The sequence below is a fragment of the Amphiprion ocellaris genome, chromosome 6 (assembly GCF_022539595.1).
Source record: "Amphiprion ocellaris isolate individual 3 ecotype Okinawa chromosome 6, ASM2253959v1, whole genome shotgun sequence".
Lineage (NCBI taxonomy): Eukaryota > Metazoa > Chordata > Actinopteri > Pomacentridae > Amphiprion > Amphiprion ocellaris.
In genome coordinates, this window is record NC_072771.1 from 16,081,449 (window position 1) to 16,106,159 (window position 24,711).

Genomic DNA, 24,711 nt, shown 5'->3' on the forward strand with positions numbered 1-24,711 from the left:
TGCAGGACATGTTCTTGTGCTGGATTTTGTTTAAAACAAGGAATGGATGCTCTTTGTTACTTTCTCTGTTTGTATGGCTTTCAAAGGTTGCTTTTGAAGTGTGCGCGTCTCCCTGGTTTGTCCCTGAGCGCTCGCCGTACTTTCACATGACTTCCACTGCGTGTGACTGACCTGCATTCCTCAGGTCTCCCCTCTCACTGGCTCATTTTAAAGGCCAGAGCAGCACAAACAGTGGTCTGACGAAGCTCTGTCTTCTGCTGTCGGGTTTAACGTGTAAATTTGGTTTTTAGAGCCGACAGCTGATCGTTTCCGGTCCGGAGGAGGAATTGTAACTTCCGAGTGAAATATTTACTTCTACTTTTTAGTCAGAGGAAACCTTCAGGTGGCTTAAAATACATGGATGCAAGATAAACTGATGGCTGAGCTTATACCGCCGGACTCAAGAAGGTAAGAAGACTCAGTTTCAGTCCAGAAACAAGCAACAGGCTGCAGGGAGTATTTACATGTTTTGCTGTAGTAAAGTACTCCTACAGGTCAAAATCCTGCTTTTAAAATGTTTTCTATTGTAAAAAAAACGTAGCAATGATCGGGGAAATGTGCCTATAGAATCAAAAGTATAAGAAGTCAATGCAGAAAAATGCCCCCTGTGGCTGTCACAGTGGGTCACTACTGCATATTGTGATTATTATTGCTCATGTAGAAATGTGAAAACAGAATTTTACTGGTGTAGTTGTTTGAGATCATTTTTGTTATATCCAGACTGCAGTGCAGATAATAACTATTTTCAGTATTAATTAATATGCAGATCACTTTCTGTGATCAGTTCATTATTTGTTTTGGGAAATGACTGAAAAATGTGTGCTAAACGTACACTACCGTTCAAAAGTTTGGGGTCACCCAGACAATTTCATGTTTTCCATGAAAACTCACACTTTTATTCACGTGCTAATAATTGCACAAGGGGATTCTAATCATCAAATGTTGTTTCCAGCTAGAATAGTCATTTACTACATTAATAATGTCTAGACTGTATGTTATCTTCATTGAAAAAAAATGCTTTTCTTTAAAAAATAAGGACATTTCAAAGTTACTCCAAACTTTTGAACGGTACTGTCCATCAAAATAGTTGCCAATTTTCTATCATTAGACTAACTGATTGACTGACAGCTGTGCTGAACATATTTTATAAGTTCTTCATATAGTTTGTGCGCCAAACTGTTAACTTGCAAACTATCTGAAGCTGTCAGATAAATGTAGTGAAGCTAAAAGTACAATATTTCCTCCTGGTATGCAGTGGAGTAGAAGTAGAAAGGGGTGTACAAGTACTTGAGATTTGCACTTCAATACGGTACTTGAACAAATTCACTTCAAAGTAGTACTCTGCTCTATTTTTCTGTTAAATCTTCAGGCTACTATGATGAGAGGAGACATATTATGACCATAAACCAAACAGAAATGTTTTTGCACATTAAAGTGAATGTGCTGTCTTTCATAACTCGATGTCTCCAGAAGAGCAGCTTTATTTTTAAATGTTTGGAATTTGACTTTTATTTTCAAGCACATGACCAAACTCAATGAAACAAGATCCACAGTCTGTGGTTCATTAAAAGTTCTGAAAATAGCGAGATATGCCGTCACAAGTGCATTTCTAACCAATTTTCTGCCAATAGACTGACTGAGGATGGACTTCTTGTTGTACTCGTACAAACTGATAAGTAATAAAGCATAATATTTGATCAGTTTTTCCTATGTTTTGTATGTAAAAATGTTGAAACTTAATTAAAGCTGTCAGAGAAATGGAAGGAAGTTAAAACTGCAACATTTCCCTCAGAGATTTAGTGGAGCAGAAGTAGAAAGTGACATGAAAAGAAAAGACTAAAGGAAACATAAATAGATCCAATTTCTACAGTACTGAAGTAACTGTACCAAGTGAAATTTGCCTCTAAGTTTGTAAAATCAATTTTCTACTCTAGTGTGTCATGCTGTAAAGAGAGGAGATTTTATTTTTTTTTTTATTATAGTACACCAAACAGAAATGTTTCTGCACATTAAAGCAAACGTAGCTTGACGTCTTCAGAGCAGCAGCTTTAATAAATGCTTGGAATTCTTGTCAAGCCTGTGATGGTTCTGATTGTATAAAACAACAGCCTCAGTCTTGACTCTCTAATGTGTCATGCTTCTTTGAATCTGCATCTTGTGCCGTCAGTTGTGTTTGCCTTTTATCCATCAAACGATGATTTGGATGTCTCTGTGTGTGCTTGTTCTGCAGGTGTAATTATTTCTTCCTCTATGATGGATCCAAGGTCCAAGGAGAGGGCGACCCTACCAGCGGGGGGATCTGCTACTTCTACCCCGAGGAGGTCTGACTGTCGTAACGTATCCGTTTGGTTCTGTTGTGTGGGTGTTTGTCTGTGTGATTGTAGTTTAAGCTGCAGTTGCTTGTGTAACTACAGAGCTGATCATTCCTGCATGTGCCTCTCAGACCCCTTTCGATCAGCAGGAGCTGCTCTGCAGTCAGTTTGCCGGCGTGGGTCGCTGTGTGTCCGAGCTCTCCTCATCTCCTGTTCAGACACTCAGGCTGCGGCGCAACAAGTTCGCCATCCGCATGAAAGATGACTTCTTATGGGTGAGTGGGCCCACAGGAGGCCGAAGCAGCTGCTGAGTTTGGATTTTATGGCATTTTAATTCTGCCCTGAGCGTGAGTGTGATGGTTATTGTGGAGGTGTGTGTTCATGTTCCTCCCAGGCTCTGGGCTGCTCGGTGGACGTGCCGACTGTCAGCGTCTGTGAGCTCCTGGATCGGCTAATAAACCTCTTTTGTTTCTACAACGGCTCTGTGCGCCAGAGCTACCAGGTGCAGTTCTTTTTTTTAAGTAGCTCCACAGTCGTCTAATGTGCCCCACTTACATTAAAAGTCTTCATTTTAATTAAGATTTGCATCAACAGCCAAACATGGAGAAAGGGAGAGCAGTTTATAAAAGCTGAACGTCAAAATGACAAGAAAAAGAGCACTGGCCAAGTGAATCTCAAAGAAGCTACACCACCAGTCAAAAGTTTGGACACACCTTCTCATTCAGTGCTTTTTATTAAATTATTTTCTACATTGTAGATTGATACTGAAGACATCAAAACTATAAAAGAATGCTTATGGAATTATATTGTAAACAAAAAAGTGTTAATCTTCAGTATTAATCAACAATATAGAAAATAATGCAAATAAATAAAAACCATTGAATGAGAAGGTGTGTTCAAACTTTTGACTGGTAGTGTGCTTTTTGATTGCTGTTATCAAAGCTGTGAATAAAGTTGAACATTCTTATTAAATATATGTCATATTTTCCTTTATTTATGAGAAAAGGCATCATTGAAACAGTTTCTCTTTTGGTGTTGGACTATGAGTTTGTTATTTATGCGCGGACAACCTGTAGATATCGTATATCAGTCCTCTTTAAACTTCATCACTGCAGATAGTCATAGAACACACCATTACCTACTATATCAAAACCTGGCCTCCCTGTCCTGTCAGCATTTGTCTGTATTTATCTATAAAGCTGTTTTACTAAAGCTCACATGCCTTGTCATAGGTGTCAAAAATTCATACCGACATCAGAAGCTCTTCTTTCTGTTACTGCGCCCCACAGGTTGGAATATGCTTAAATAAAACCTTAAGTTGACCTCATTAATACCACTGGGACAATTCCATAATTTAATTGCTGCTCCAACAGGCTGTTAATTCATTGTTCTTACTCTTAATGCTTTATTTATTTGTTTCATTGTTAATACTTCCTGCATTTAGCATTGTTAAATTTAGTTTTTGTCTCATAGAGCCATCTTGAATCATGTATTTTGCAAAGTAAGGCCGTTACTATTGTGTAATTTGTGCTTTTCTCTGCACTGCAGCTCAACAGTCAGGAGACTCTGGCGGCTCGGTGGGCTCGGTACCTCTCATACCTGCAGTCAGGATCCTCAGAGATGTGTCACATCTTCAGCTGCTTGAAAACAATTGACTCGACCAATGTATGTACACTACGGTGCAAACATACACAGTTTAGAGCAGTTCTGCTTTTAAGCTGCAGCCACTTTTTCTAACGCTGCACCACAATGATGCACACAGGATATGTCCCAAAACCCTGCGGTGTTGTGTAAACGCTCAGTCTTATCATGTCTTCACAAACGCTCACAGGCACATTTCTGCATATTTAGTGTAAATACAGAACATATATGCACTGTAAAAAATGCTCGTACATTTTAGGGCGAAAAACTATCAAACCATGACAGTAAAAATCTGTAAACTCTAAAACTGTTTGAGACAGTTTATTTAACACTGAATCACCCATAAATAAGTTAATTAGGAGAAAACTGTATTTTTAAAAACTTTTTTCTCTTGAAAAAATTGCATTTCCTTTCTCTTGCACAGTTATTTAATGGAAACAGGCCATAATATATATGGCATCAGTACTGTAATCCTTGCATTTATTTCTCAGAAAAGAATACGAGTTTTCACAGTTTCTGCTGATAATGGAAACATGCTGTAATATTTACAACAAGTAGCGTGGTGATTTTTGCATTTATTTCATGTAAAAAATACAGTTTCAACCTGTCAAATTGATGAATGGACATATAGTTTAATATTTATGACAACTGTAACTGGAATGTTTGCTAGAAATACACTTATTAAAAGTTAAATACACTAACTGTTGTACTATTTCTTTAAAAGGTTAAAACTTAACAGTGAAATATTGAATAAAGCACATTTTTTCACCGTAAAATCAACAGCATCAAGACATTTCTTTACCGTAAATGAAGAAAATGTTTTACCGTGATTTTACAGTAGTGTTCTGGCATCCACAGCTGCCAGAATTTTACCGTAAAAAAAAATACATTTTTTATACAGTGTGGATAATACAATGTGCAAAATGTGCTGTTGTTGGTGCAGTTCTGTAGCTTTTGCTGAAGACGTGCTGAAACACAGCAAGCTTATCAAATGATACAAATACTATAAGATCAAAACTTTGTATTCCAACATTCACAAAAGCGTCTTTGTGTCAGAATGGAACTGATCAAGTTATTATCTTATGAACTGCTTATTGTTGAAAGGTTGACATATTTTTACTGTTTTAACTTCAATGCTGTGGAAGCATCTCCCCTATATTATCACTAAAACATCCACCACCACTTATAGAGTATATAAGGTTTTAGTAAAGCTCTTTTTGTGCAGCACCCTGTAATTCTGATTTTGAAAGGCACTATAGAAATAATGATTCATATTCTAAGTTTATTGTATCTATCACCTCTAAGTTTTAGTATTTTCTCGCCAGCTGAAAGGCCTGTTTGGTTCTTGTCCTCAGGTTGACCCTCTTCTCCTGCTCAAAGCTGCCCTCATTCTGCAGGCCTGCCAGCGCTGCCCTCTAGTGCTCGCAGGCTGTATTCTCTTCAGAGGACGGTGAGCTGACATTTGACAACATCCGTCTTGTGGCAGTTTTTTTTTTTTTTTTTTAAATAACAGGTTGTGAAGTCTGACCTTTTTTTCACCCTTTTTCCTCCCCTCCAAAGAGTTGTTAGCACACAGATGTCTCCAGAGCTCACAGTGAAGGTCATGGTTCATGAGAGTGAAACATACACCAAGGTAGGACACGCATTCAAATTCAGATAATCTCCTAAATCTCTTCTCACCAAGTGCCCTTAAACAGATTGTTATTCATCAGTAAAACTTTTCTCCTGCTGAGAACTGAACCAGTCTCTTAATGATCAATAATTTGAGCAAATTATAATCAAGTCTTATTACAGGAATAGTTCAGATTTTGGGATATTGTCTCATTTATTTTCTTACCTAAGATATCACTGTCATGTCTGTACTTCAAGTATCTTGGGGTTGTGTTGGACTCCAACCTCAATTTTAAAAAACAAAAAGGTAACCAATATAACAAAATTTTAAACCTATTCGGCCTTTCATTACAACAGATGCCCCTAAATCCTACCTCCACTGCATCATCCTTTCTCACAGCTTCACAACCTGGTCATTTTCTTGTGCCACTGCTCTAAAACCCATTGAACAGCTTCATAGAAAAGCCATCAAGATGTTTGATAAAAAGCCACTGTCATTCCATCATTGTGCAATCTTAAAAAAATATCGATTCCTAAGCCTTGAGAATTTCAAATTATTTAAAAGTGCTTGCTTAAGATATAAGTCTATAAATGGGATGGCGCCACCGCCTCTGGGCCATTTTATCAAAAAGAGAAGTGGTATTACTCATACAAGGTCAGCCACCAGGGGTGACTGTGAAGTCAAATTCAGAAAATCCTCCTGTGCACAGAATGCCTTATCTATTAATGGTTGCTCAAACTGGAATACTTCACCTATAGCTATCAGAGAAAGCAGGGCTGATTAGAAATCAAACTCGTGAACATTGAGAAAATCAGACAGTTTAAAAACATACTTTCACTATAAGCACCTTATGACAGGATCTGAGCACTTTACTAAAATAATAGCACTTTACGGTATGTTTAACCAGCCAGAACACACTTATCATCATTGCCTTTGTTTTTACTATCTTGTTTTTTTTTTAATATATCTGTAACCCTGTATGCTTTTCTTTTATGTTTGGGACAATGAATGGAAATTAGCACTTGTGCTAAATCTGGCTTATTTACTACAAACTTGTGTAAACTTATGAGATTGTACATTCATTAATATGCACTGTCCCATCCAAATAAATAAAGAAATGAAACACTAAATATGAAGCTAGAGACAGCTGCCGCTTAGCTTAGCTTAGCTTAGTTTAGCATAAAGACTTTAAACTGGGGTAACAGCTTTCCTACCAGAACATAAAACCTATTTCCCAGGAAATATTTTTACTCTGAATGATTGCTTTTTGCTGTCCCATATAGAATCCCTGCTATGACTGAAAGATAGTTTTAAAGTAAAAGTTCTGGCTGTCTGCTTGTCTTTCTAGCAACAGGGAGTCAAAAGACAAATTGTGATCCATCCAAGTAAGGCACGGATGATCTTTGTGTACTGTTATATTCTAAAGGCCTGTATGGATAAGCTTCCCTTACAACACATGATCAGACAAAAATATGATCTTCAGTGGTTTTTATTTCATTATTTTCTACATTATAGATTAATACTGAAGGCATCAATACTATAAACAAATACATATGGAATTATTTTGTAAACAAAAAAATGTTAATCTTCAGTATTATTTACAATGTAGAAAATAATATAAATGAATAAATAAATAAATAAATAAATAAAAACATTGAATGAGAAGGTGTGTCCGAATTTTTGACTGGTAATGTATATACATAAATGACATTATTGTGTTTATAAAGAACTTCTAGTAACCAAATAAATTATTGAGTATTGTTGTATTTAAAAAAAAACACATGCATTTGTTTTTCCTAACAATAATAAGAAAAACATTTCCTGGTTTGTGAGAGAGGCGCTGACTGGACTATTGTTGGATGAGGAGACAACATTTTCCTCTCAGACCGTCAACCTCATCACCAGTTTTTGCAGTTTTTGGCATCTGACCAAGAGCACTTCATCCAAACATAGCCATCAATGTGATGTTTAATGGCTGTTTGCGCTGTTACATCTTGCTTTTTTAATCTGTGCACAAACCAAAATCTAAGAATCTAGCCATTTTACAGGGGTTATGTGTCGGACTGTTTCTTTAAAGCTGATGCCAGGTGGATTTTGTTACCTGTCTGCAGTCTCTGTACTAGGCTAAGCTAACTGGCTCCTGGTTTCAGCCAAATAATATTATAAATATGGCAAAAGCTATAAATATATTGTTTTAAAAATCATTTCAACTCTAATGGATGGCAGAGCTCATACCACACCTACAGTAGTATCATTTGGATCACTGTCAGTTCAGTGATAAACACTGTATGTCATTTTAAGTTTATTCAGTTTAGCAACACAAATCCAGCTGCTGTCTGAAAAATGCAATTTAACTGCACTTCAGATCTTAAATTATCAGTTATATTTTTGTTAGCATGAATACTCAATAAAATCTAAACAAGAAAAGCACTCAGAGAGCGCAGTACTCCGCCAAAGCTGCTTAGTTGTTGAATGATTTCCGATGGATAAGTCCCGATAAATCCGCAGCGGATTTATCAGGACTTTGTAGTGGGATCACAATCATGTGATCGTCAGCAGGCAGCTGATGTAGTGTTCACTTGTTGTCATAGTTACAGTGACACTGTGCCACTATCTTGCAATGATACAGAAATCTTTAACAAATCTGTGGATCCAGACTTTAAGCCGCATCACTGCCAAAATCTAATGAGGTGGTCCTTGTGTCATTTCTGACCTTCCCTGAAAATTCCATCCAAATCCGTTACTCCGTTTTCGATTAATGTTGCGCACAGACTGACAAACGTACGCCGTGTTCCTTGGCTTAAGTGTTGTATTAATGTTTTATCTGCCAATTCTTACTTCTTTAATGTTATAGAACTCTTCGGTCGTCCACTGATCTCTTAATCGTCTGTTATACCACTTTATCAAACGTTTATATGACATCATTTTGGGATGAAAATTACACTTTGAATAAAAGTCATTTTCCTTGAGTCATACTGCGTAATATTCTTTGGCACTGATGAGTTTGGTGAAGTTTGTTTGGTCCTTACTGATGTCCTCTTGCACAGTCAACAAAATAGGTCCACCATCGTATTAATAGTGACTCACAGCCACACACGAATGAATGCAAATTCCTTTCAAGAGACGACATCTCTCGTAACAGAATGGTACATTTGTTTCCTTTTTCTGTGCTGTGAACAGCAGTAACAGGTCATCAGTATCCATTTTGGGCCCAGATGGAGCACACAGCGTGGGCCTGGTGCCACTGTTTACAGAACATTATTGTTCATCAGTGTGGATTCTCACATCATTATTGCCAGTACAATGCTGAACTATTACTTTTAAATGACAAGCAAGTGTTTTTGTTTTGACTTAGGGCCAAAGGCTCAATGGACCGAGCACATCCAGCTCATTCGGTGGTGCTGTCAGCTCTACAACCGTATTCTTGACTATGTCTGAACTCCAGTACCTGCAGTCTGCTCCTGTCGACAAAGATTCCAGGTGAGATCTTTGTTTACAGAAGGTATTTGACTTAGCCTATAAAACAGGATGCTTGAGTAACATTTTCAGAGAATTCTGACTGTCTCAAATGTTTTTACACCTTCCAGTTCACATTCTACTCCTAGCAAAAACGTCCCTCCGAAGAAGACCCGCCTGTCAAGGACTCTATCCGACACGCCCTCTACAGAGTCAGAACCTTCTTATCCAAGTTCGTCCCAGTCGCCCCAGAAGACGTCCTTCAGCCCTCACTTGTCAGAATCAGATAACTCTGTGTGCAGCCCGACTGCATCACAAAGTACAGCTGATTCACTCAACCTCTCACTACTGTCACTCAGGCCTCCTCTGTCGAATGGAAAACACCCTCATGAAGCTGAGGAGGACGTGCTGGAGGAGTCGTACTATCACAGTTTTCACAATGGCGGAGATGGAGGCAGCCAGATACACAGTGAAGGAGACAGCTCAGTGTTTGAAGAAAATTCCCATGTCAATGGAGACGGTGACGCAGCTGGTGGGACAGTGTTTGACTTCAGAGGGACTGATTCTGGGAATGAGCAGTCACATGATGATAAGATGTTGGTGGGAGACGGTGGAGGCTGCGGTGGGAGGAATCAAGGCCGCAAGGCAGAGATGAAAGATCCTTCTCATCTCTCTGGTGCTTTTGGCAACTTAGCGGAGAGTCCGTTGGTCGGCATGACGCTGTACATGCACCGGGTGAAGGGCCTGGTGTTGGCTCTGCTGGTGGAGCCTCATTTCTTGAGTGACGCAGCGTCTATGGAGGAAGTGGTGAGGAAAAAACGTTGACTTTTTTTCCGTGACAGCAGCAGAATTTGAATTGCACTAGTTTGCGTTTGTGATGCTAATATTCGGTATTGTGTGTCAACCCCGCCTTCGTGGTTTGGATCCAGTACCACAGCAGCCTGGCTTCACTCAATGGACTGGAGGCCCATCTGAGGACCATCTCTTCAGGGGCCCCCGGTGCTCCAGGACCCTACATCTTTGCCCATTTTGACTGCATTCAGAGCACATTGACAAGTAAGACCCCTTTAATATACTCTCATGTATCTCTCTATATTCACTCTTTGGTGCTTCCCAAACTTTACTCTGCACCTTTTTTCATCTCTAATATTTCTAAAAAATTCTCTCTTTTCCAGTTCCCCTGTTTTCCCTTTTCTGCTAGAGTGAGTACAAGCCCTGGTGTGTCTTCTCAGGGACCCGGGTGGGGGGTTTGCTAGTTTATATTTGTCTTTGCATGAGCTAACGGCTAATTAGTAAGACTGTGATCAGCATTCCTTTGTGCAGCAGGCAAGCCTGTCCAGGTTAATGTGCCTCTGTTATTGTGTGTCCCTGCAGCCAACCTGTCTGGCCGACCAGGGGGAGCCCCGGAGCATCCTTTTGTCAGAGCCACATCACTCCTTCACTCGCATTTCTGTAACACTGAAACTCTGCAGGAGGCTATTATCAGGTCAGCATGGCAGTGACGTGCTGGTGGCTGGGGGGTTTCGTGCTCCTCTCAAGTAGAAGTCGGGGGTGGGGGATGGATTTGTCGTTTTATTGTGTCTACCATCACGTCCCACTAATCCTAAATGTTCCTCCTTTAACTTGCACAGATCACGCTTACATTTACCAGCAGAGAAATGCTTCCCTTTATTTGCTCTGAGATGTCTTTATTATGTCACTTTTCTGGGCCTCGTGCTTGAAATGTAAATGTATCTGACATTTTCACTGCAGGAGCGCTGGTGCTGCTGTGTATGGAACCCGCAGCGTGGCCCAGGAGACTTACTTCCAGCAGCACGGAGGATCGCTGAGGAACTCGGGCATCCCTAACCACCAGGACAGCGCTTTCTCACTGCCCAGCAAGGCCCGACACAGACTGCTGAAACACGGGGTTAACCTGCTCTGACCGATCATCACAACGCCTGCTCAGTGTTCAAGAGGAGCTCGATTCAAAAATTTAAACACCTGTCCTGTGAGTAACCTTAAAAACTACATCTGAACGCTCTGACTGAGGAATTTTTAGAGTATGATTAAAAGCTTCCACTGTTTTGCAGCAGCTGTGGGTTACTGTGATGTGTGTGAACTACACCGTGACTATAGGGGTAGCTCACTTCTTTGACTTTTTTGTAGTTAGAAACAACAAACACCATATTTATGAAGCACTGATTTAGCTTTGATTTATTACTATTCATGTTAATAAGCACATGGATAAAAAGAATCAGAAAACATACCAAGAGGAGCCCACTTTGAGCTTTGGTCTTCTATTTTTCTATGGATGGCATCATGAAAGCTTTTTTTTTCAAGTTATTGAATGTGAGTTTCTTCTATGGTGATGGCAAGAACAGCACACATTTTGGTATCTTTAAAAAATGAATCAGTGATTAATCACCCTCATACATAGATACACAAAATCCGTGATGGTAATAATCAAACTCCAAATGGTTGGACTGTAGTTCCCACACTGTTGTGACAGATTGTATGATAGAATGTACTGTGCTGTGAAACATCTATGGTACTCATATTCTGAGAAGAAGGAGATTTTCTTTATTATTTTGGATCTTGGCTATGAATTTGCCAAGACATATAGGAAGGTCGTTAAAGGTTAGTGGGAGTCGGTTCTTCACGTCTTCACATTCTGTTATGCTAAAGAAATTGCCATTACATCTAGACCAATCATTTTGACGTAATAAACTCATGTTTATGCACTACACCCGCTCACCTAAATTATATTTCAGCAATGCAGCAAATATAGTGTTGCTCCTGTTTGTGTTTTTGCTTTTAATAAGAAGTTTAGTCTATGGCAAGATAAAACATTTGCCTGTTTTGACTTATTTATACAGAATCACTCTTTCCTTTTGCTGAATCTAAAGCAGTTTTTCTATAAATGTTGCCATTTAAAATCAGCCATTTGGTAAGGAAAACGTGTTTATCAATTTGGTTATTTGAGCTACTCTTTTTTAACTTGAGAGTGTCATATGTTTAAAAAAAAAAACGAGTGTATTCAACATTTGCTGAGAAGAGATTTACTGTGAATTCCTGCGTTTCTTTTGGAAATTAAATGAATACATGATCCACTCACTGCTGAGTCTTATGTGAGCTACTTTTGTAATTTCTTGTTTAAATCCACAGGGGGTTTGTGTCCTTCTTAGGGTCATCAGAGGCCTGCATGTGACCCTCACAATCCGGCTCTCTTTGTTTTCCGCCTTCAGTTTAACGCCTCGTTTTAAAATGGCCTGGAGCAGTACGTGCGCACCGCTGTTGAAGCCACACATGCTTGTAAAAATGTTACTGTGCATGTTCTGCGCGCATGTTTCTGTGCTGCATGTGCTGTAAATGAGATGGGTCTTGATGATCCAAATATGGAGTAATTAGAGTCATTAGCTAAGTAGCTGAATGTGAATGGACGGGTCGGCGCTCTTCGGGGCGCCTCATTATGCAGGCGCATTAAAAGAAAGCAGTGGGAGTCAAATGGGTGGTTAAGGGCACGGACAAAAAGAGGGGCAGGGACTGAGAGGAGGGTCAGGATTCAAACTGTAAGTGGTTTGTTGCCCCCATTGTCAGAAGGGTATATAACCCGCACACCAGACTTCATGAATGTAACATTTGGAGAGGTGGCGTCACGGAGAAGCTGCTTGAAGAACCAAAGGCCGAGAGTTGGGATTGCACCATGGCCTCTTCAAACTGCATTTGGATTGTTTCATTTCTCATCACAGCGATGACAAGTAACTTTGGAGTATTTGGTCGCGCGGTGGACACGCTGGAATTTCTGTCACAGCTGTCCAAAACTGCACACGAATCCCCCGAGCCAGCTTTACGCACGGCCGCGTCTCGGAGGAGGATCGCGGAGGCGCACCGGGAGCGATGCGCAGAGCTGGCGGCACCTTGGCTGGAAAATATGCAACAAGCTCCCGGTGATAATGGAACACTGTTGCAGCTCCGTGTTCGGCCGTTTTCACCTGGATCCTCACGGGGTTTGGTTTTTCCAGGAAAATCTCTTTTCAGCTTTGTGCGGCGGGTTTATCGCTGCTGTCAGGAAGGAGTGAACTGCAGGAGCGTTAAAGGGATTCAAGGTCTACTGAGAGCAGGTAGGACAGATTCATGTCACAGGAAACTTGAATTTGTTGGGTTGTGCTGATCCAGCTCTTTGTGGGTGAGGTTGCAGAGGCCAATCAGAAAAAGTGAAGACCAGGCTGATGTTCACGGTGGTTAATTCTACTAAATAGACATCAGTGTAACATATAAATGCAGCTGTTGTGTAATCAAAGCAATCCTCACATCTATGAACATCAGCCACCGACAGGCCCTGAGGACATAGGCCACTAACACTGGTGAAACATTGTCCAACTTGATGCCATCAGCTAGTTAACATTTAGGTTGAATGACTCTTGATCCAGCTGATTAGATTTGGATTTAAGAAATTTCCACCATGAAAAGCTACTCTGATTTTAAGTCAAAGAAAAGTAGAAACAGTGCTCCAGAAATCCTTTTCCTTTAATAATCAAATTCACTTAGATACTCTTTTAAGTCTCCCGATGAAGACCGTCTTAGAAGTTCTGATGTGGATGACAGAGAAGAGCAGGTGGCTGCAGCAGTTTTGCAGAGATATATGTAATATTCCCGGATAATAAAGCCCATTCAGATAAAAGGAAGGGAATATGAGCAAAGATGAGTACACAATTTAGCAAAACAAAAATAGAACAGATACTTAAGGAGCCACATACTAAACATACATAGTGCTGAAAGACACTGTGACACTGCGCAGGATTGTCCTCTGGCAAATGTCACGAGCTGTTTTTCTGAGCAGAATTGACGGCTGAAAAGCAGTTTGGGGGAATGTTAATGGCTCGATTAATGCAGCTGTGTAGAAGACTGTGTTATCTGCATACAAATGAGTCTTAGCTGGCTTAATGTCCCCTCCAAGGCTGGTTGAGATATCCTGCTGACAGATTAGCAAGGCACTGGGAGCAGAAACATCACATTTGTGGTGAAGATCCAACTGTTATTCCTGAGTTTTATTAGAAATGAACCTGATGCGACCGGATATGATGCTCTGTGACTCTGACAGACATTTAACTGCTTCTTCTGTCCATCACCAGATACAGATGTGGAGTTTATCCTCACCAGAGAGATTTTATCACTGATAGTTAGAAGAGCTGAGCTTCACCTTCACCTCTTCAACCCACAACATCTGGACATCCGCCCCGTGCTTCCATCCATGGCAAAGCACAGCCTTCCTACAAGGTACAAACGTCTTCTAACCCAAATTCCTCCAGTGACACAAACATCTAATGAACCAACAGCCTTTGGGAGCCTAAGCTCTGGTTGTAACCCAGTTGTCTCCTGCCTCCTTCAGGTTCAGTCTGGGGTCGCGGGGTGACGTGGTGGAGCTCAGAGTGGATCTGCTGTTCCTTTTCCAGAGTCTGCAGGAGGTGGCGGGTGGTGCTGAACGCAGTGCCAGCTTGGTAAACATGCGACGTGTGGGATTTTTCTCCAACAGAGATCTACCAGCTGAAAAGCCCTCTTTAGCGGCTCTGAAGCACGCTGACGGTGATGGCTGGGGGGATGGGGTCGCCAACATGCTGCCTGATCTGGACCTGGGCTTGGTCCTGAGCTGCAGTCAGGCTGGATCGGAGGTTTCCTGTGGAGCTGGCGGTGTTCACCTCTCACACACGCCTTTCATGGCTCTCTACTACAGATGACATCGAAGTCAGGACTTGATTGTGTTCTGCATGGGAACATTTCATCTGTTTAAACTAAAAAGACCGACAGCTGTCTCAAAACCTAAAAGGAAATGATGCACTTCAATGTAAAATCTATTAATTTATAAATGTGTTGCAAACTTTATATAATGTGTAAATTGTAAATATGGCATAATGTAAGTTTATTGTGTTATTCTTTGGTTATTAAAACTCCAGCAATGGCTCATGACAGAAGTGTACAGCCTCCTCAGTTCTAAGAAGTAGTTCAGTCTACTTTGTTCAGCTGTGTTCCTCTTTTAGATACACAACACGTTTAAGGTATGTGCTTCCATTTAAAGAAGTTTTTACAGTTGGTGGGAAAAGGTGGAAAAAACAACACCTGAGCAAACGATGGGCTTGTACATGTGTTGTGAATATGCTGAACATAGCTGTGACCGTTCCACGGCGGTGGAGGAAGCGCTTTGATCCTGTACTTAAGCAGCAATAGTACCATGTAAAAAATGTTCAGTTGCAAGTAAAAGCCCCACATGGAAAGTACAAAAGGATCACGTTCAAATATATTTAAAACACCTATTGCTGTGTTAGTGGTGCAGTTGGACTGAATTTATGTTACTGTATATACTAGTGGGCAGTTCAGTCTACAATAAAATAAAATATGTTAATTTATTTTTATAATCTGAATTTGCAAAAAAATTACTATCTACAGCTTTAAAATAAATGTCATGGAATACAAAATCTGATATTTGCCTTCAAAACATAGCAAGGTTGAAGTAGAAAGTAGCATAACAGGGAAATAATTTGGTAATGTACAACTCTGTGTAGCATCACTTAAGTTTCAAATGATTCAAAATTGTACCACTTCTCAATAATTGGGTAGTTTTTATGTTGACAAAGACTTTAGAAACACTGTGTTGAAAATATAGGCAACAAAGTTGAAACTCAGTGCAATGAAAGGTAATACAGCTGTGATCACTGACAGACAGATTAGAAAACCTGTGATTACTGAACACACATCCACACATTCTAATCAGCCTAACTGTATAAACATAGCTGTAAAATGGGCTGTAAACACCTAAGCTTTCTCAAGTTTGGACCTATGGGCTGTGACTATCTGTACGTCTACATCATGGCTCCAATGACACGAGTTTAAAAAAATCTCGTTGTGGGACCATAAAAAGAATGAAAATTATGCAGGAAGATTGGTGGTTCACTGTAAATATGGGAAAACACAGCTGCAGCAGTAATCAGGAGGTACAAAATGAACTATACCACCAACTGGAGTGGCAGTGACAGTCTCCCTGAAATGATGCCAGGGACAGTGTGCTACTTGTTCAATGTAACTTTAAAAACAGTGCTTCAGACTTGGCAGAGGGGTTATCAATAGAAATCAAGAAGTTATGTGACAGCTCAGACGTTACACGACATCAACCCCTATGGAAGAAGTCCAAGAACAAAACCCTTGCTTGCTCTTTGAGACAACATGGCAAGATGAAACTGCTAAAATGCATTAAAAGAAGCCAGATGGACATTGGGAGCACTGTTCCCTCTAAGCTGCGCGCGTGCGCAATTGCGCACTGCTGACACGGTCTCCACGCACAGAAAATCTGCTGCGCACAAAAAAAAAAAAAATTCAACCTAAATTGTAAATAAAATAAACACGTAACAGTTCATTCTGTGCTATTTTTCAGTGTGAGTCAGTGAGTGACCGGTGACTGGCTGCTGCAGCCAATGATGGATTCACATACGTATTTACCATAGACTGTATATAATGGTATTTACGCAGCTAATCAACGTCAGGCGTCCTTATGTGCAGCCACCATTGTTGTCATAGATATGAATGAGTAGATAGGACACGCCCCTTTGAGCTGCGTGCTACAGCGAGGCTAAGCTAGTGGGGGCAAAGTTTCAGTGCATTCCGATGGCGTGAAAACGGAAACAACAAGTATGCCGGCTCACTGTGCTGCATACAATTACACACTGCGTCGTACGATTGAGACAAGGAAACTTGAAATGACTTTTCATAGGTAAGAATAGTTTTTGGCTCTTTTTTCCATTATGAAATCTTGTTGAGAGCTTCCAGTCTATGAGAGCTAACTAGTTAGCCACTAGCAAAACGCTAAGGCGAGCTAGCAGCTTGACAACCAAATACCAGACGATTAATAGTAGCTGTAGTATAGTTGTACAAGCAGTAGTAGTAATACTAAAAGTACAAGCAGCAGTAGTAGTATAAACAGCTGTTAGAGTCGTAGAAGTAGTATCAGCATTTGTAATAGTATTACAAGTTGTAGTAGCAGTGCCAGTATCAGCAGCAGTAGTTAGTGTACTACCACTAGTACTAGTAGTAGTCACATTGCTATTACTACCACCAATACTACCAATAGTAGTTATAAAGCCTACCTCATGTATATCCAGATTACCATCTATGTACTTCCTCCAAACACATTTTATGATTGGGATTACAGGGAGTTCTTTAGGACTGCTCTCAAATAATAGAAATGTTACTAAACAAGGTTATACTTATCAAATTAAATAGCTCTGATCTCCAGTATATTGGCGAATTCGGTTCTTTGTACTTAATTTATTAGCATGATTTCTTTCTAATATGTTGTGTACAGACTTAATTACTTCTCTGTCTACTTTTCTTACTCCATGTAGGTTTCCCAGAGACTATGGGTTGAGGAGGAATTGGAAGTTTGTCGGCTTAGACCTGGTGTCATTCCATCAGTGTTAAACTTCCCGGCTCATCTTGGAAGAGTACGTGCCAGAAAGACCACGACTAAGCAGCCTTGAGATCTTTTAAGTTTTCTCTTAGAGTTTGTGTTCTTCTAAGTTTAACTCCAAGATTTTAAATTCTTTCATTTACTGCAAATGAATATCTACTCCAAATGTCTCACTAATAATCATTATCAGCCTTAAAAACCCACAAAACACCCCTCTATACTCGACCACACTTAGTACAGTCCGGTTCCCCCTTCTATAAATCTGCTTGGAATCGTCCACTTCCTGTTTGTCAAAGTGGCCTTCTACCTGGACAGGTTTTGTTGGAGCTCATGCAGCAAACATTTTGGGTAACTGCACTTTAATATGGATGGATGACACTGAATTAGAGTCTGTTTTAATGAGACTGAGTTAAGATGTGTAGCTCTGTCATTAAATAGGAAATTACTTCTCAGAATTCACAAAGGAAAGTCTGAAATGTTTGCTAGGTTAGCGTCCCACATGTTCTTTGGCTCAGCTAAAGCTAACTCTCTCCAACTTCTGGATCTCTTCAGTTGCTTGTTAAAATATCTTGCTAGAGGTGCTGAAGCTCAGAAAGTCTGAGATGTTTGTTCAAAATAAGCTCATTCTCAAGTCTTATCTGAACTGTGTCCTCTTTTGTTTGAACTTTCCCTAAACTTAAGAGTTAATGACAGAACAGCACATCCAGACTCAGTCTCATTTATGTAGAGATTAAACTTCAGTGTCATTCATTGATGGTAAAGTGCAGTTTTTCAAATGTTTGTTGCACATGCTCCCGACCAAACCAGTCCAGGTGGAAGACGATGTGAAGAGAAAGCTCCAGAGGATGAATATCACACATTTACGTTGGAAATAAATGTCCTTTAATTAGACATTGTCATGCAAAAGTTGGATTTCCCTTTAATGATGTTCAAATCTTTGTCGAGTGCTTTGTTGATGTTTCTAAATGAGGTTTCTAAATGTTTTTTGACACTCGGCCCCAAAGATTAAAACCTTCTACGGCTCACAAGCTGCAACAATTCACACATTATCAACTATCTTTCTGACTAAACTAAGATAAAAAGTGAAATACTGTCTGCTTCCTGCAGCATGAATGTAGATCTTTTTGGTTTTTATGACAGTAAACTGAATATATTTGGGTTTGACATTTTATAAACCAAAACAAGAAATGAATTACTGGAGAAAACGACAGATTAATGGACAAAGAAAATGTGTTTTCCAACATATATGGCTGAATTACTCCAACATTACAAGATACATACAATTTTAATTCAATTTTATTTATGTAACGCCAATTACAGGTCAAATTGTCTCAAGACGCTTTATTTTTTATATTTTTTTGTCATTTAAAATGTGACAAAGTAAGAAATTTAAAGCTCTTGACTAATCCAATTTATTATTTGGTTTTTAAGAGACTAATGGACAATTAAAATAACTTTCTCCACTAAAACTAATAAACATGAGGTCAAATAGAAGGAAGAGTTTTAAATACTGCAGTCCCATGACGACAAGAATAAAGTTTGTCAACAAAAACTAAATCAACTGGTGGATTCCATGAAAGTCCTAATAAATGATAATAAAGTGTGATACTAAAGATTTGTGGTGCTAAAAATGTCAAAGTAAAGATATCAAGTTGAACATCTGGATGGAGGTTGATAAAAGCTGACCTCCCTTCACTTCTCTGGAGCCGACTCCATGGATTTTATGGATGGTGGTTAAAGACCTGCTCTTCTAGTCGTCTTCCTTCTAGTCGCTGTAAAAAGTCACTCCATCCTGGTCGACTTCAACATCTCTTCATGACAACTTGTTCTGCCTCGGACCTCGTGGAAACTCAAGAAACTCGGGAAAACCTGTCGAGACTCGAAGAACTCGTGGAGACTCGAAGAACTCGTCGGGCGGGGGAAGGTGTGGTGGGTGGTGGGGGAGTAGAGGGGGGAGGCCGCCACCCACCTCCCTGCCTACTCTCCGCCCTGACTCCACCCAGACTCCACCTTGGCTCCACCCATGTGGTGACTTCACAAACTACGATGTCAAAGGGACGACGAAATTATTTCTTTTCATCTGATCTGTAGCTCAGTGAGTTAAGGATTTACCTGTGGAGCTGCAGGTCGCTGGTTCAAGACCAGCCCCTTCTTAAATTTTCTCCAAATTCTGACAAAGACAAACAAAGAAAATTGCCTGTGGTGGGTCTTGAACCTGCGACCCTCCACTTGGTAGTCCGTCTTCTTACCTCCTGAGCTACTCGCTCAGATACTAATTCTTCTTTTTTTTGCGCATTTATCATCTATTTTTTGTCGTTTTCGAGTTTTTTTTTTTAACTCGAGTCTCGTTTCGACCGTTTTTCTCAGGAGGTTGGACTTCAGCCTTTGTTCTGGAGGGTTGAACCCTCAGTTCCAAGACTTTCCAAAGCCTCCAGACCTCCCGAGTCCTCAGGACCTGAGCTTTCACACAGTCTGAGGGCTGAAATTTTCTAAGTCCCACAGTAGTTCTCTGTTAGATTTAACTTTCAGACAGTCCAAGGACTGATATCTTCTAAGTTCCTGAGTAGTTCTCTGTTAGTTTGAACCTTCAGACAGTATGAGGACTGAAATCTTAAAAGTTTCTCAGTACTTCTCTGTTCGTTTGAACCTTCAGACAGTCTGAGGACTGAAATCTTAAAAGTTTCTCAGTACTTCTCTGTTAGTTTGAACTTTCTAGTTAACAGAAGCCTTAAAACTTGTGACCATGAGTCTTGATTTCACATTTAGACCATCCATCTGAGTTCTTCTCAGACCTTCACCTGTGGGTTTTTTAGAAATCCTCAACAAACTTTGATTCTCTTCACTGAACAGTAAAGTTTGTGGAGATCAGATCAGAGATCAGAGAACATTAGTTTGATCGATGCCTTCAACCTCTAGTAGACTTTATTTGGAAATCAGTTTTCTGAAATGAGTTCTTAGTGAATCTGTCCACAGTCAAACCAAGAACATAGAAAGAGGAAATGTTTGAAGAAACAACTTGATGTTTTCATTTCAGACTAGAAAACGCTTTCAGACTTTTATCTGTTTTTGCTCTTTTTGATCGTTTTATTGTCTCCTCTGTTTAATTAGATCTTCTAAAGTTTAACTGGTGCCCTTTCAAAGGCTTTATCTTTAGTTTGATTCTTCTTAAATGTTTAGTTTTTCTCTTTTCTCACCTTTTATTCTGTTCTAATGTCTGATCTGATTTCGAAATGTTTTGTCTTTTTAATGTTTGTTGTTTTTTCAGATGTTTTATCGGCTTGTTTGAAAAATTTCCTTTTCTTTCCCAATGTTTAATTTTTTGATTAAATCTTTGAGAAGGTTTTTCTTTTTAAATGTTTTACCACCTTTTAATGTTTAATTTTCTTTTTTAATGTTTCATTGTATTTTCTGTTTAATTCCTATTTAAAGTTTTATTGTCTTTAAGATTTAATTTTCTAAATAAACATTTAATTTTTTAATTAAATGTTTTGACTTTTAAAGGTTTAATAATCTAATTAAATGTTTTGTATTTTTCTAAATGTGTAATATTCTGTTTAATTGTATTTTTTAAATGTTTAATTATCTAAAATATTTCATTTTTAATGTTTCATGTTTTTGTTTAAAAATTTTTGTTTAATTTCATAATTACATGCTTTGTAGCTTCTGTTTAATTATCTAATTAAATATTTTGTCTGATGTAATTTAATTGTATTTAATGTTTAATTTTCTTTTTAAAAGTTTTATTATATTAAATGTTTTTTTCCTTTGATTTAATTGCTTTTTTACTGTAGTTTATTTCTTTAATCTTTTTTTCTGTCAAGATTTTAACCCCAACCTTAAAAATGAAATAAACCCTTAAATCACAATGAAAATACTTCTGTTGTCACAATCATGAGTTAGTCAATTATTCAGTTTATCAATTCAACTTTATTTGTTTAGCACCTTTCACACAGATTACAAAACTAAACAAGCAAAGAGAAAAAAAACTACACTAAAACTAGAAAAAAAAAAGATTTAACATGGTAATAAAATATGTTGTGTCCAGGGGATGGAGGGAGTTTATTGAAGTCTTCTTGGGCTCACATAGGAAATCATTTAAAATATACACTTGACATTCAGTCTAAGGAAACTGCAGAGCGACAGAAGAACCAACAATATCTCCCGTTTTCTCCTTTAATGAGTCGACTCTTCTTGTGCTTTCAGACCAAAGAACTACAGACTCTTCACAACCTGCTCAAACTCTTGGTACAGGACCTCACCACACAGGTCAAGAAGGTTTCTGTCTCATTTCTACTCTGAAGCTCACCTTCTCCTGCTCAAACTGCTGACAAATGTTTCTGCTGCTCTAAAGTCTGGTCTCCAGAACTTCCTAAAAACTCAAAGTCCCTTCTGCTGCAGATTGCTTTGTAGAACTGTTGCAGAAAACCTCACTAAACCACACGGAGGGGCCTCAAGATAGTCGTCCAAATGAAACCATACAAAAACCAAACTAGTACAACCCAAACGCTAAAGTCTCCTGCAGCCTACCAGAGAACCTCTGAGAACAGAGAATCAGGACAGGAACTCTTACCTTCTGGACAACCAACTCTGGTTCACAAACAAGAACACAGAATGTGTCTGACCAAAAACCTCTAAAGACTCACTACAGCCAAGATAAAGACACAACTCAGCTGCAGCAAATCCACTAATCACTGCACACATTAGCACCATGTGCTAACTGTGGCTAAAGAACCTCATTTACCAAGACAACTATCCAGTACAAAGCCCTAAAACACACCAAGAAACACATTAAAGACGATTTTACTGCTGGAAGCTGCAAGCCAACGCCTAAAGAACAAACTGAAGCAACAGAGCCAAACCCAGTTCAGTGGTGAATAGAAGCAGAGGAAATGTTTGTCTGCAGCTAAATAAAGCAGGAAGACACTGAGCTGCTCAGGTGTTCCTGATAACACCAAGCAGCCACCTGGACAGCCAATAGGAACACAGCTTCCTGGAAGTCCAGAGGGCTGGGTTAGTGAAGGAAATTTAGTTTAAAGTTGAAGCAGAAAGTTAACAAAGAAAGTTGAAAACCACCTTCTGATACCTGAAATCTCTGAGTTTTCACACAAAGAACGCCTGAACATATCAAACTGGTTTCATAGTAGAACCATCATTGTAAAAACGTCATAGTATGGTGTGTTGCTCAAAAAACATTAGGACCCGGCTGTCAGGGACAAACATGTAAGAAACATGAGAACAGAGAGAATCCAACCAGTAGGTCACAGTTTATCATCCCCCAGTCATCTCCTGAAGTCCATATGGTGAGAGACATCAGTATCTGGTTGTTAATTTACCAGAGGATGCTTATAATCATGCTGATGTGGTCTGTACTCTACAGTATTTTAGTGACTCAATAAATGCCTAAGTTGTTTTTTTTAAAATGCTTTTTAGTTTTTAATAAACATTTAATAGCCTATATGTAATCAATAAATGGCCTTTGCCTATCTTAAGAAAAACTCACTCAGAACTCTGATATGCAAACAGCACTAAATAACTCAATAAATACATGCATACACACATAAATAAGTTAATACAATAACTGTGTTAAAATAAGATTTAGATTTTTTAAAAAGTTGTTTATGTTTTTGCAGAATCCAGTATTACTCACTGATTGGTCATTACATTTTGTTAGTTTGATTTAACTGTTTAAAATGATGCCACCTCTTTTCAGACAGAATCTGTGATAATAAAACAATACAAAATTTTTAGTTCCGTGTTAATAAAGCACTTAAAGCTTTAAGTATGGCTAAATGCTTTTTTCAAAATTAAATATATCACTCCTTAGGTGGTAGTGGCCCCAAGTTCAGTAAAGTTGGAAAGATATTCACAGATTCGGACTTCCAGCATCAATAACTCATTAGATATAGGTTGTCAAAACATAAACGGTGCCTCTTTCTCATTGTTGCAAGGCAGACAATGTGCTACAAGCCCAGTTTTATCAAAAGTAGCTGTCTTTCAAGCTACAGGAATAACATTGGTGTCTATGGAGTGAACAGGGTCCGTCTGCAATTTGCAAAACTGTTGCAACAGTAAAGAGAGACAAATATTCAAAAACTTCACTCTTATACATTGTAGTGTCACTAAAATCACTGCAGCCTTCAACTGGCTCCTGTTGACAAAGTGTTTTAACAGAAATGTAAATGCTGTAATTTGATTCTTTTAATGAACCATGTAACTTGAATGGATGCGATGCTGGTGTGACCACAGTGCACACGTCTGATGTTGCTCATAGTGGTCCAAGGGACGCTCAGGGAGTTTGTGTGTTTCAGACTCATGAAAAATTTGAGGGAACATTGATTGCGAGCACTTTCTTTGGTCAGATAAGAGCAAGATAAATTTGTTTGACATGAAGGGCATCCACAGTGAATGCACAGTCCCAACAGTGAAGCACAAATGTCGGGGTAAGATGCTGGCGAGGTGCTGCTGGGGGAAATGACATTTATAGATGCCACTATTAATGTCTGTGGATGTAGTAAAATACTGGCTGACAACTGGGTATTTTAAAAAGGAGCACACTGCCAAAAGTTATACAGAAATTTCCAAGAAAGAAAAAACTATAACCTGACATACCTGACATGAATCGAATAGAACACTTTGGTGTATTTTTAAGAGAAAGGTAGAGAAATACAACATTCAGTATCCTCCATGCCAGGGACGACTGAGTCTATCATCAGAAACAAAGCTGGACATACAAGTATTGAAAAAATATAAAAAAGACACAGGGTGTACTGACCTTTGTTAGATAGAATTCCTAGAGTTGAACCTGCATTTTTAATACAGTAAATCTAAATGCTAGTTTTAATTTAACATATGAGCAAATGCTGTTCAATTTAAATGCAATACAGTTACTAGAAGGAGATGCAACTTTGAATCATTTGACATTTATATGATATTGCACAGGGATATACACGCTTCTGTTGTATGGGATGTTGGTAAATGTACTTATATTCCTCCGATGCTACTCTTGTCAGTCTACATGGTTTTTGGAGTTGTAAGGTAATTAAACATTTAAAGTTACATAATTCCAAAAATATTTCCTAATTCTGATGCTGTGGATTCACAGGGATACTAGTCATAAGACAAACTTAATTTAGCACAAGACTACTGTTAAATACCAAATGACCTCAAAGCAGCAACTCAGGGGTGTTGGGAGTCGGAAAAACAGCAGCGACACA

The 24,711-nt window shown here is 39.1% G+C and overlaps 2 protein-coding genes across 4 annotated transcripts; both read left to right on the forward strand.

The window, feature by feature from the left end:
* The first annotated feature begins 159 nt into the window (after positions 1-159).
* hps4 (HPS4 biogenesis of lysosomal organelles complex 3 subunit 2) lies at positions 160-13,809 on the forward strand. 3 transcript variants are annotated; one of them, XR_008601994.1, is made up of 13 exons: positions 160-447; positions 2,270-2,360; positions 2,483-2,626; positions 2,746-2,853; positions 3,900-4,016; positions 5,348-5,442; positions 5,553-5,625; positions 8,960-9,084; positions 9,192-9,867; positions 9,990-10,116; positions 10,236-10,262; positions 10,435-10,546; positions 10,813-10,830. XR_008601994.1 is itself a non-coding variant. In XM_023278858.3 (12 exons), the coding sequence occupies exons 1-12, from the start codon at positions 401-403 to the stop codon at positions 10,982-10,984; spliced, it is 1,887 nt and encodes a 628-aa protein (XP_023134626.2). In that variant the 5' UTR covers positions 162-400; the 3' UTR covers positions 10,985-12,156. The 3 variants fall into 3 exon arrangements, 1 of the variants encoding a protein (XP_023134626.2); XR_008601993.1 differs by lacking the exon at positions 10,236-10,262 and adding an exon at positions 12,208-13,809 and having other exon boundaries at positions 219-447; positions 10,813-11,050; XM_023278858.3 differs by lacking the exon at positions 10,236-10,262 and having other exon boundaries at positions 162-447; positions 10,813-12,156.
* si:ch211-170d8.2 (uncharacterized protein LOC571755 homolog) lies at positions 12,746-19,423 on the forward strand. The gene is made up of 3 exons (XM_023278878.3): positions 12,746-13,163; positions 14,175-14,319; positions 14,432-19,423. Exons 1-3 carry the CDS (start codon positions 12,746-12,748, stop codon positions 14,775-14,777), a joined length of 909 nt encoding a protein of 302 aa, XP_023134646.1. The 3' UTR covers positions 14,778-19,423.
* Positions 19,424-24,711: the final 5,288 nt, after the last annotated feature.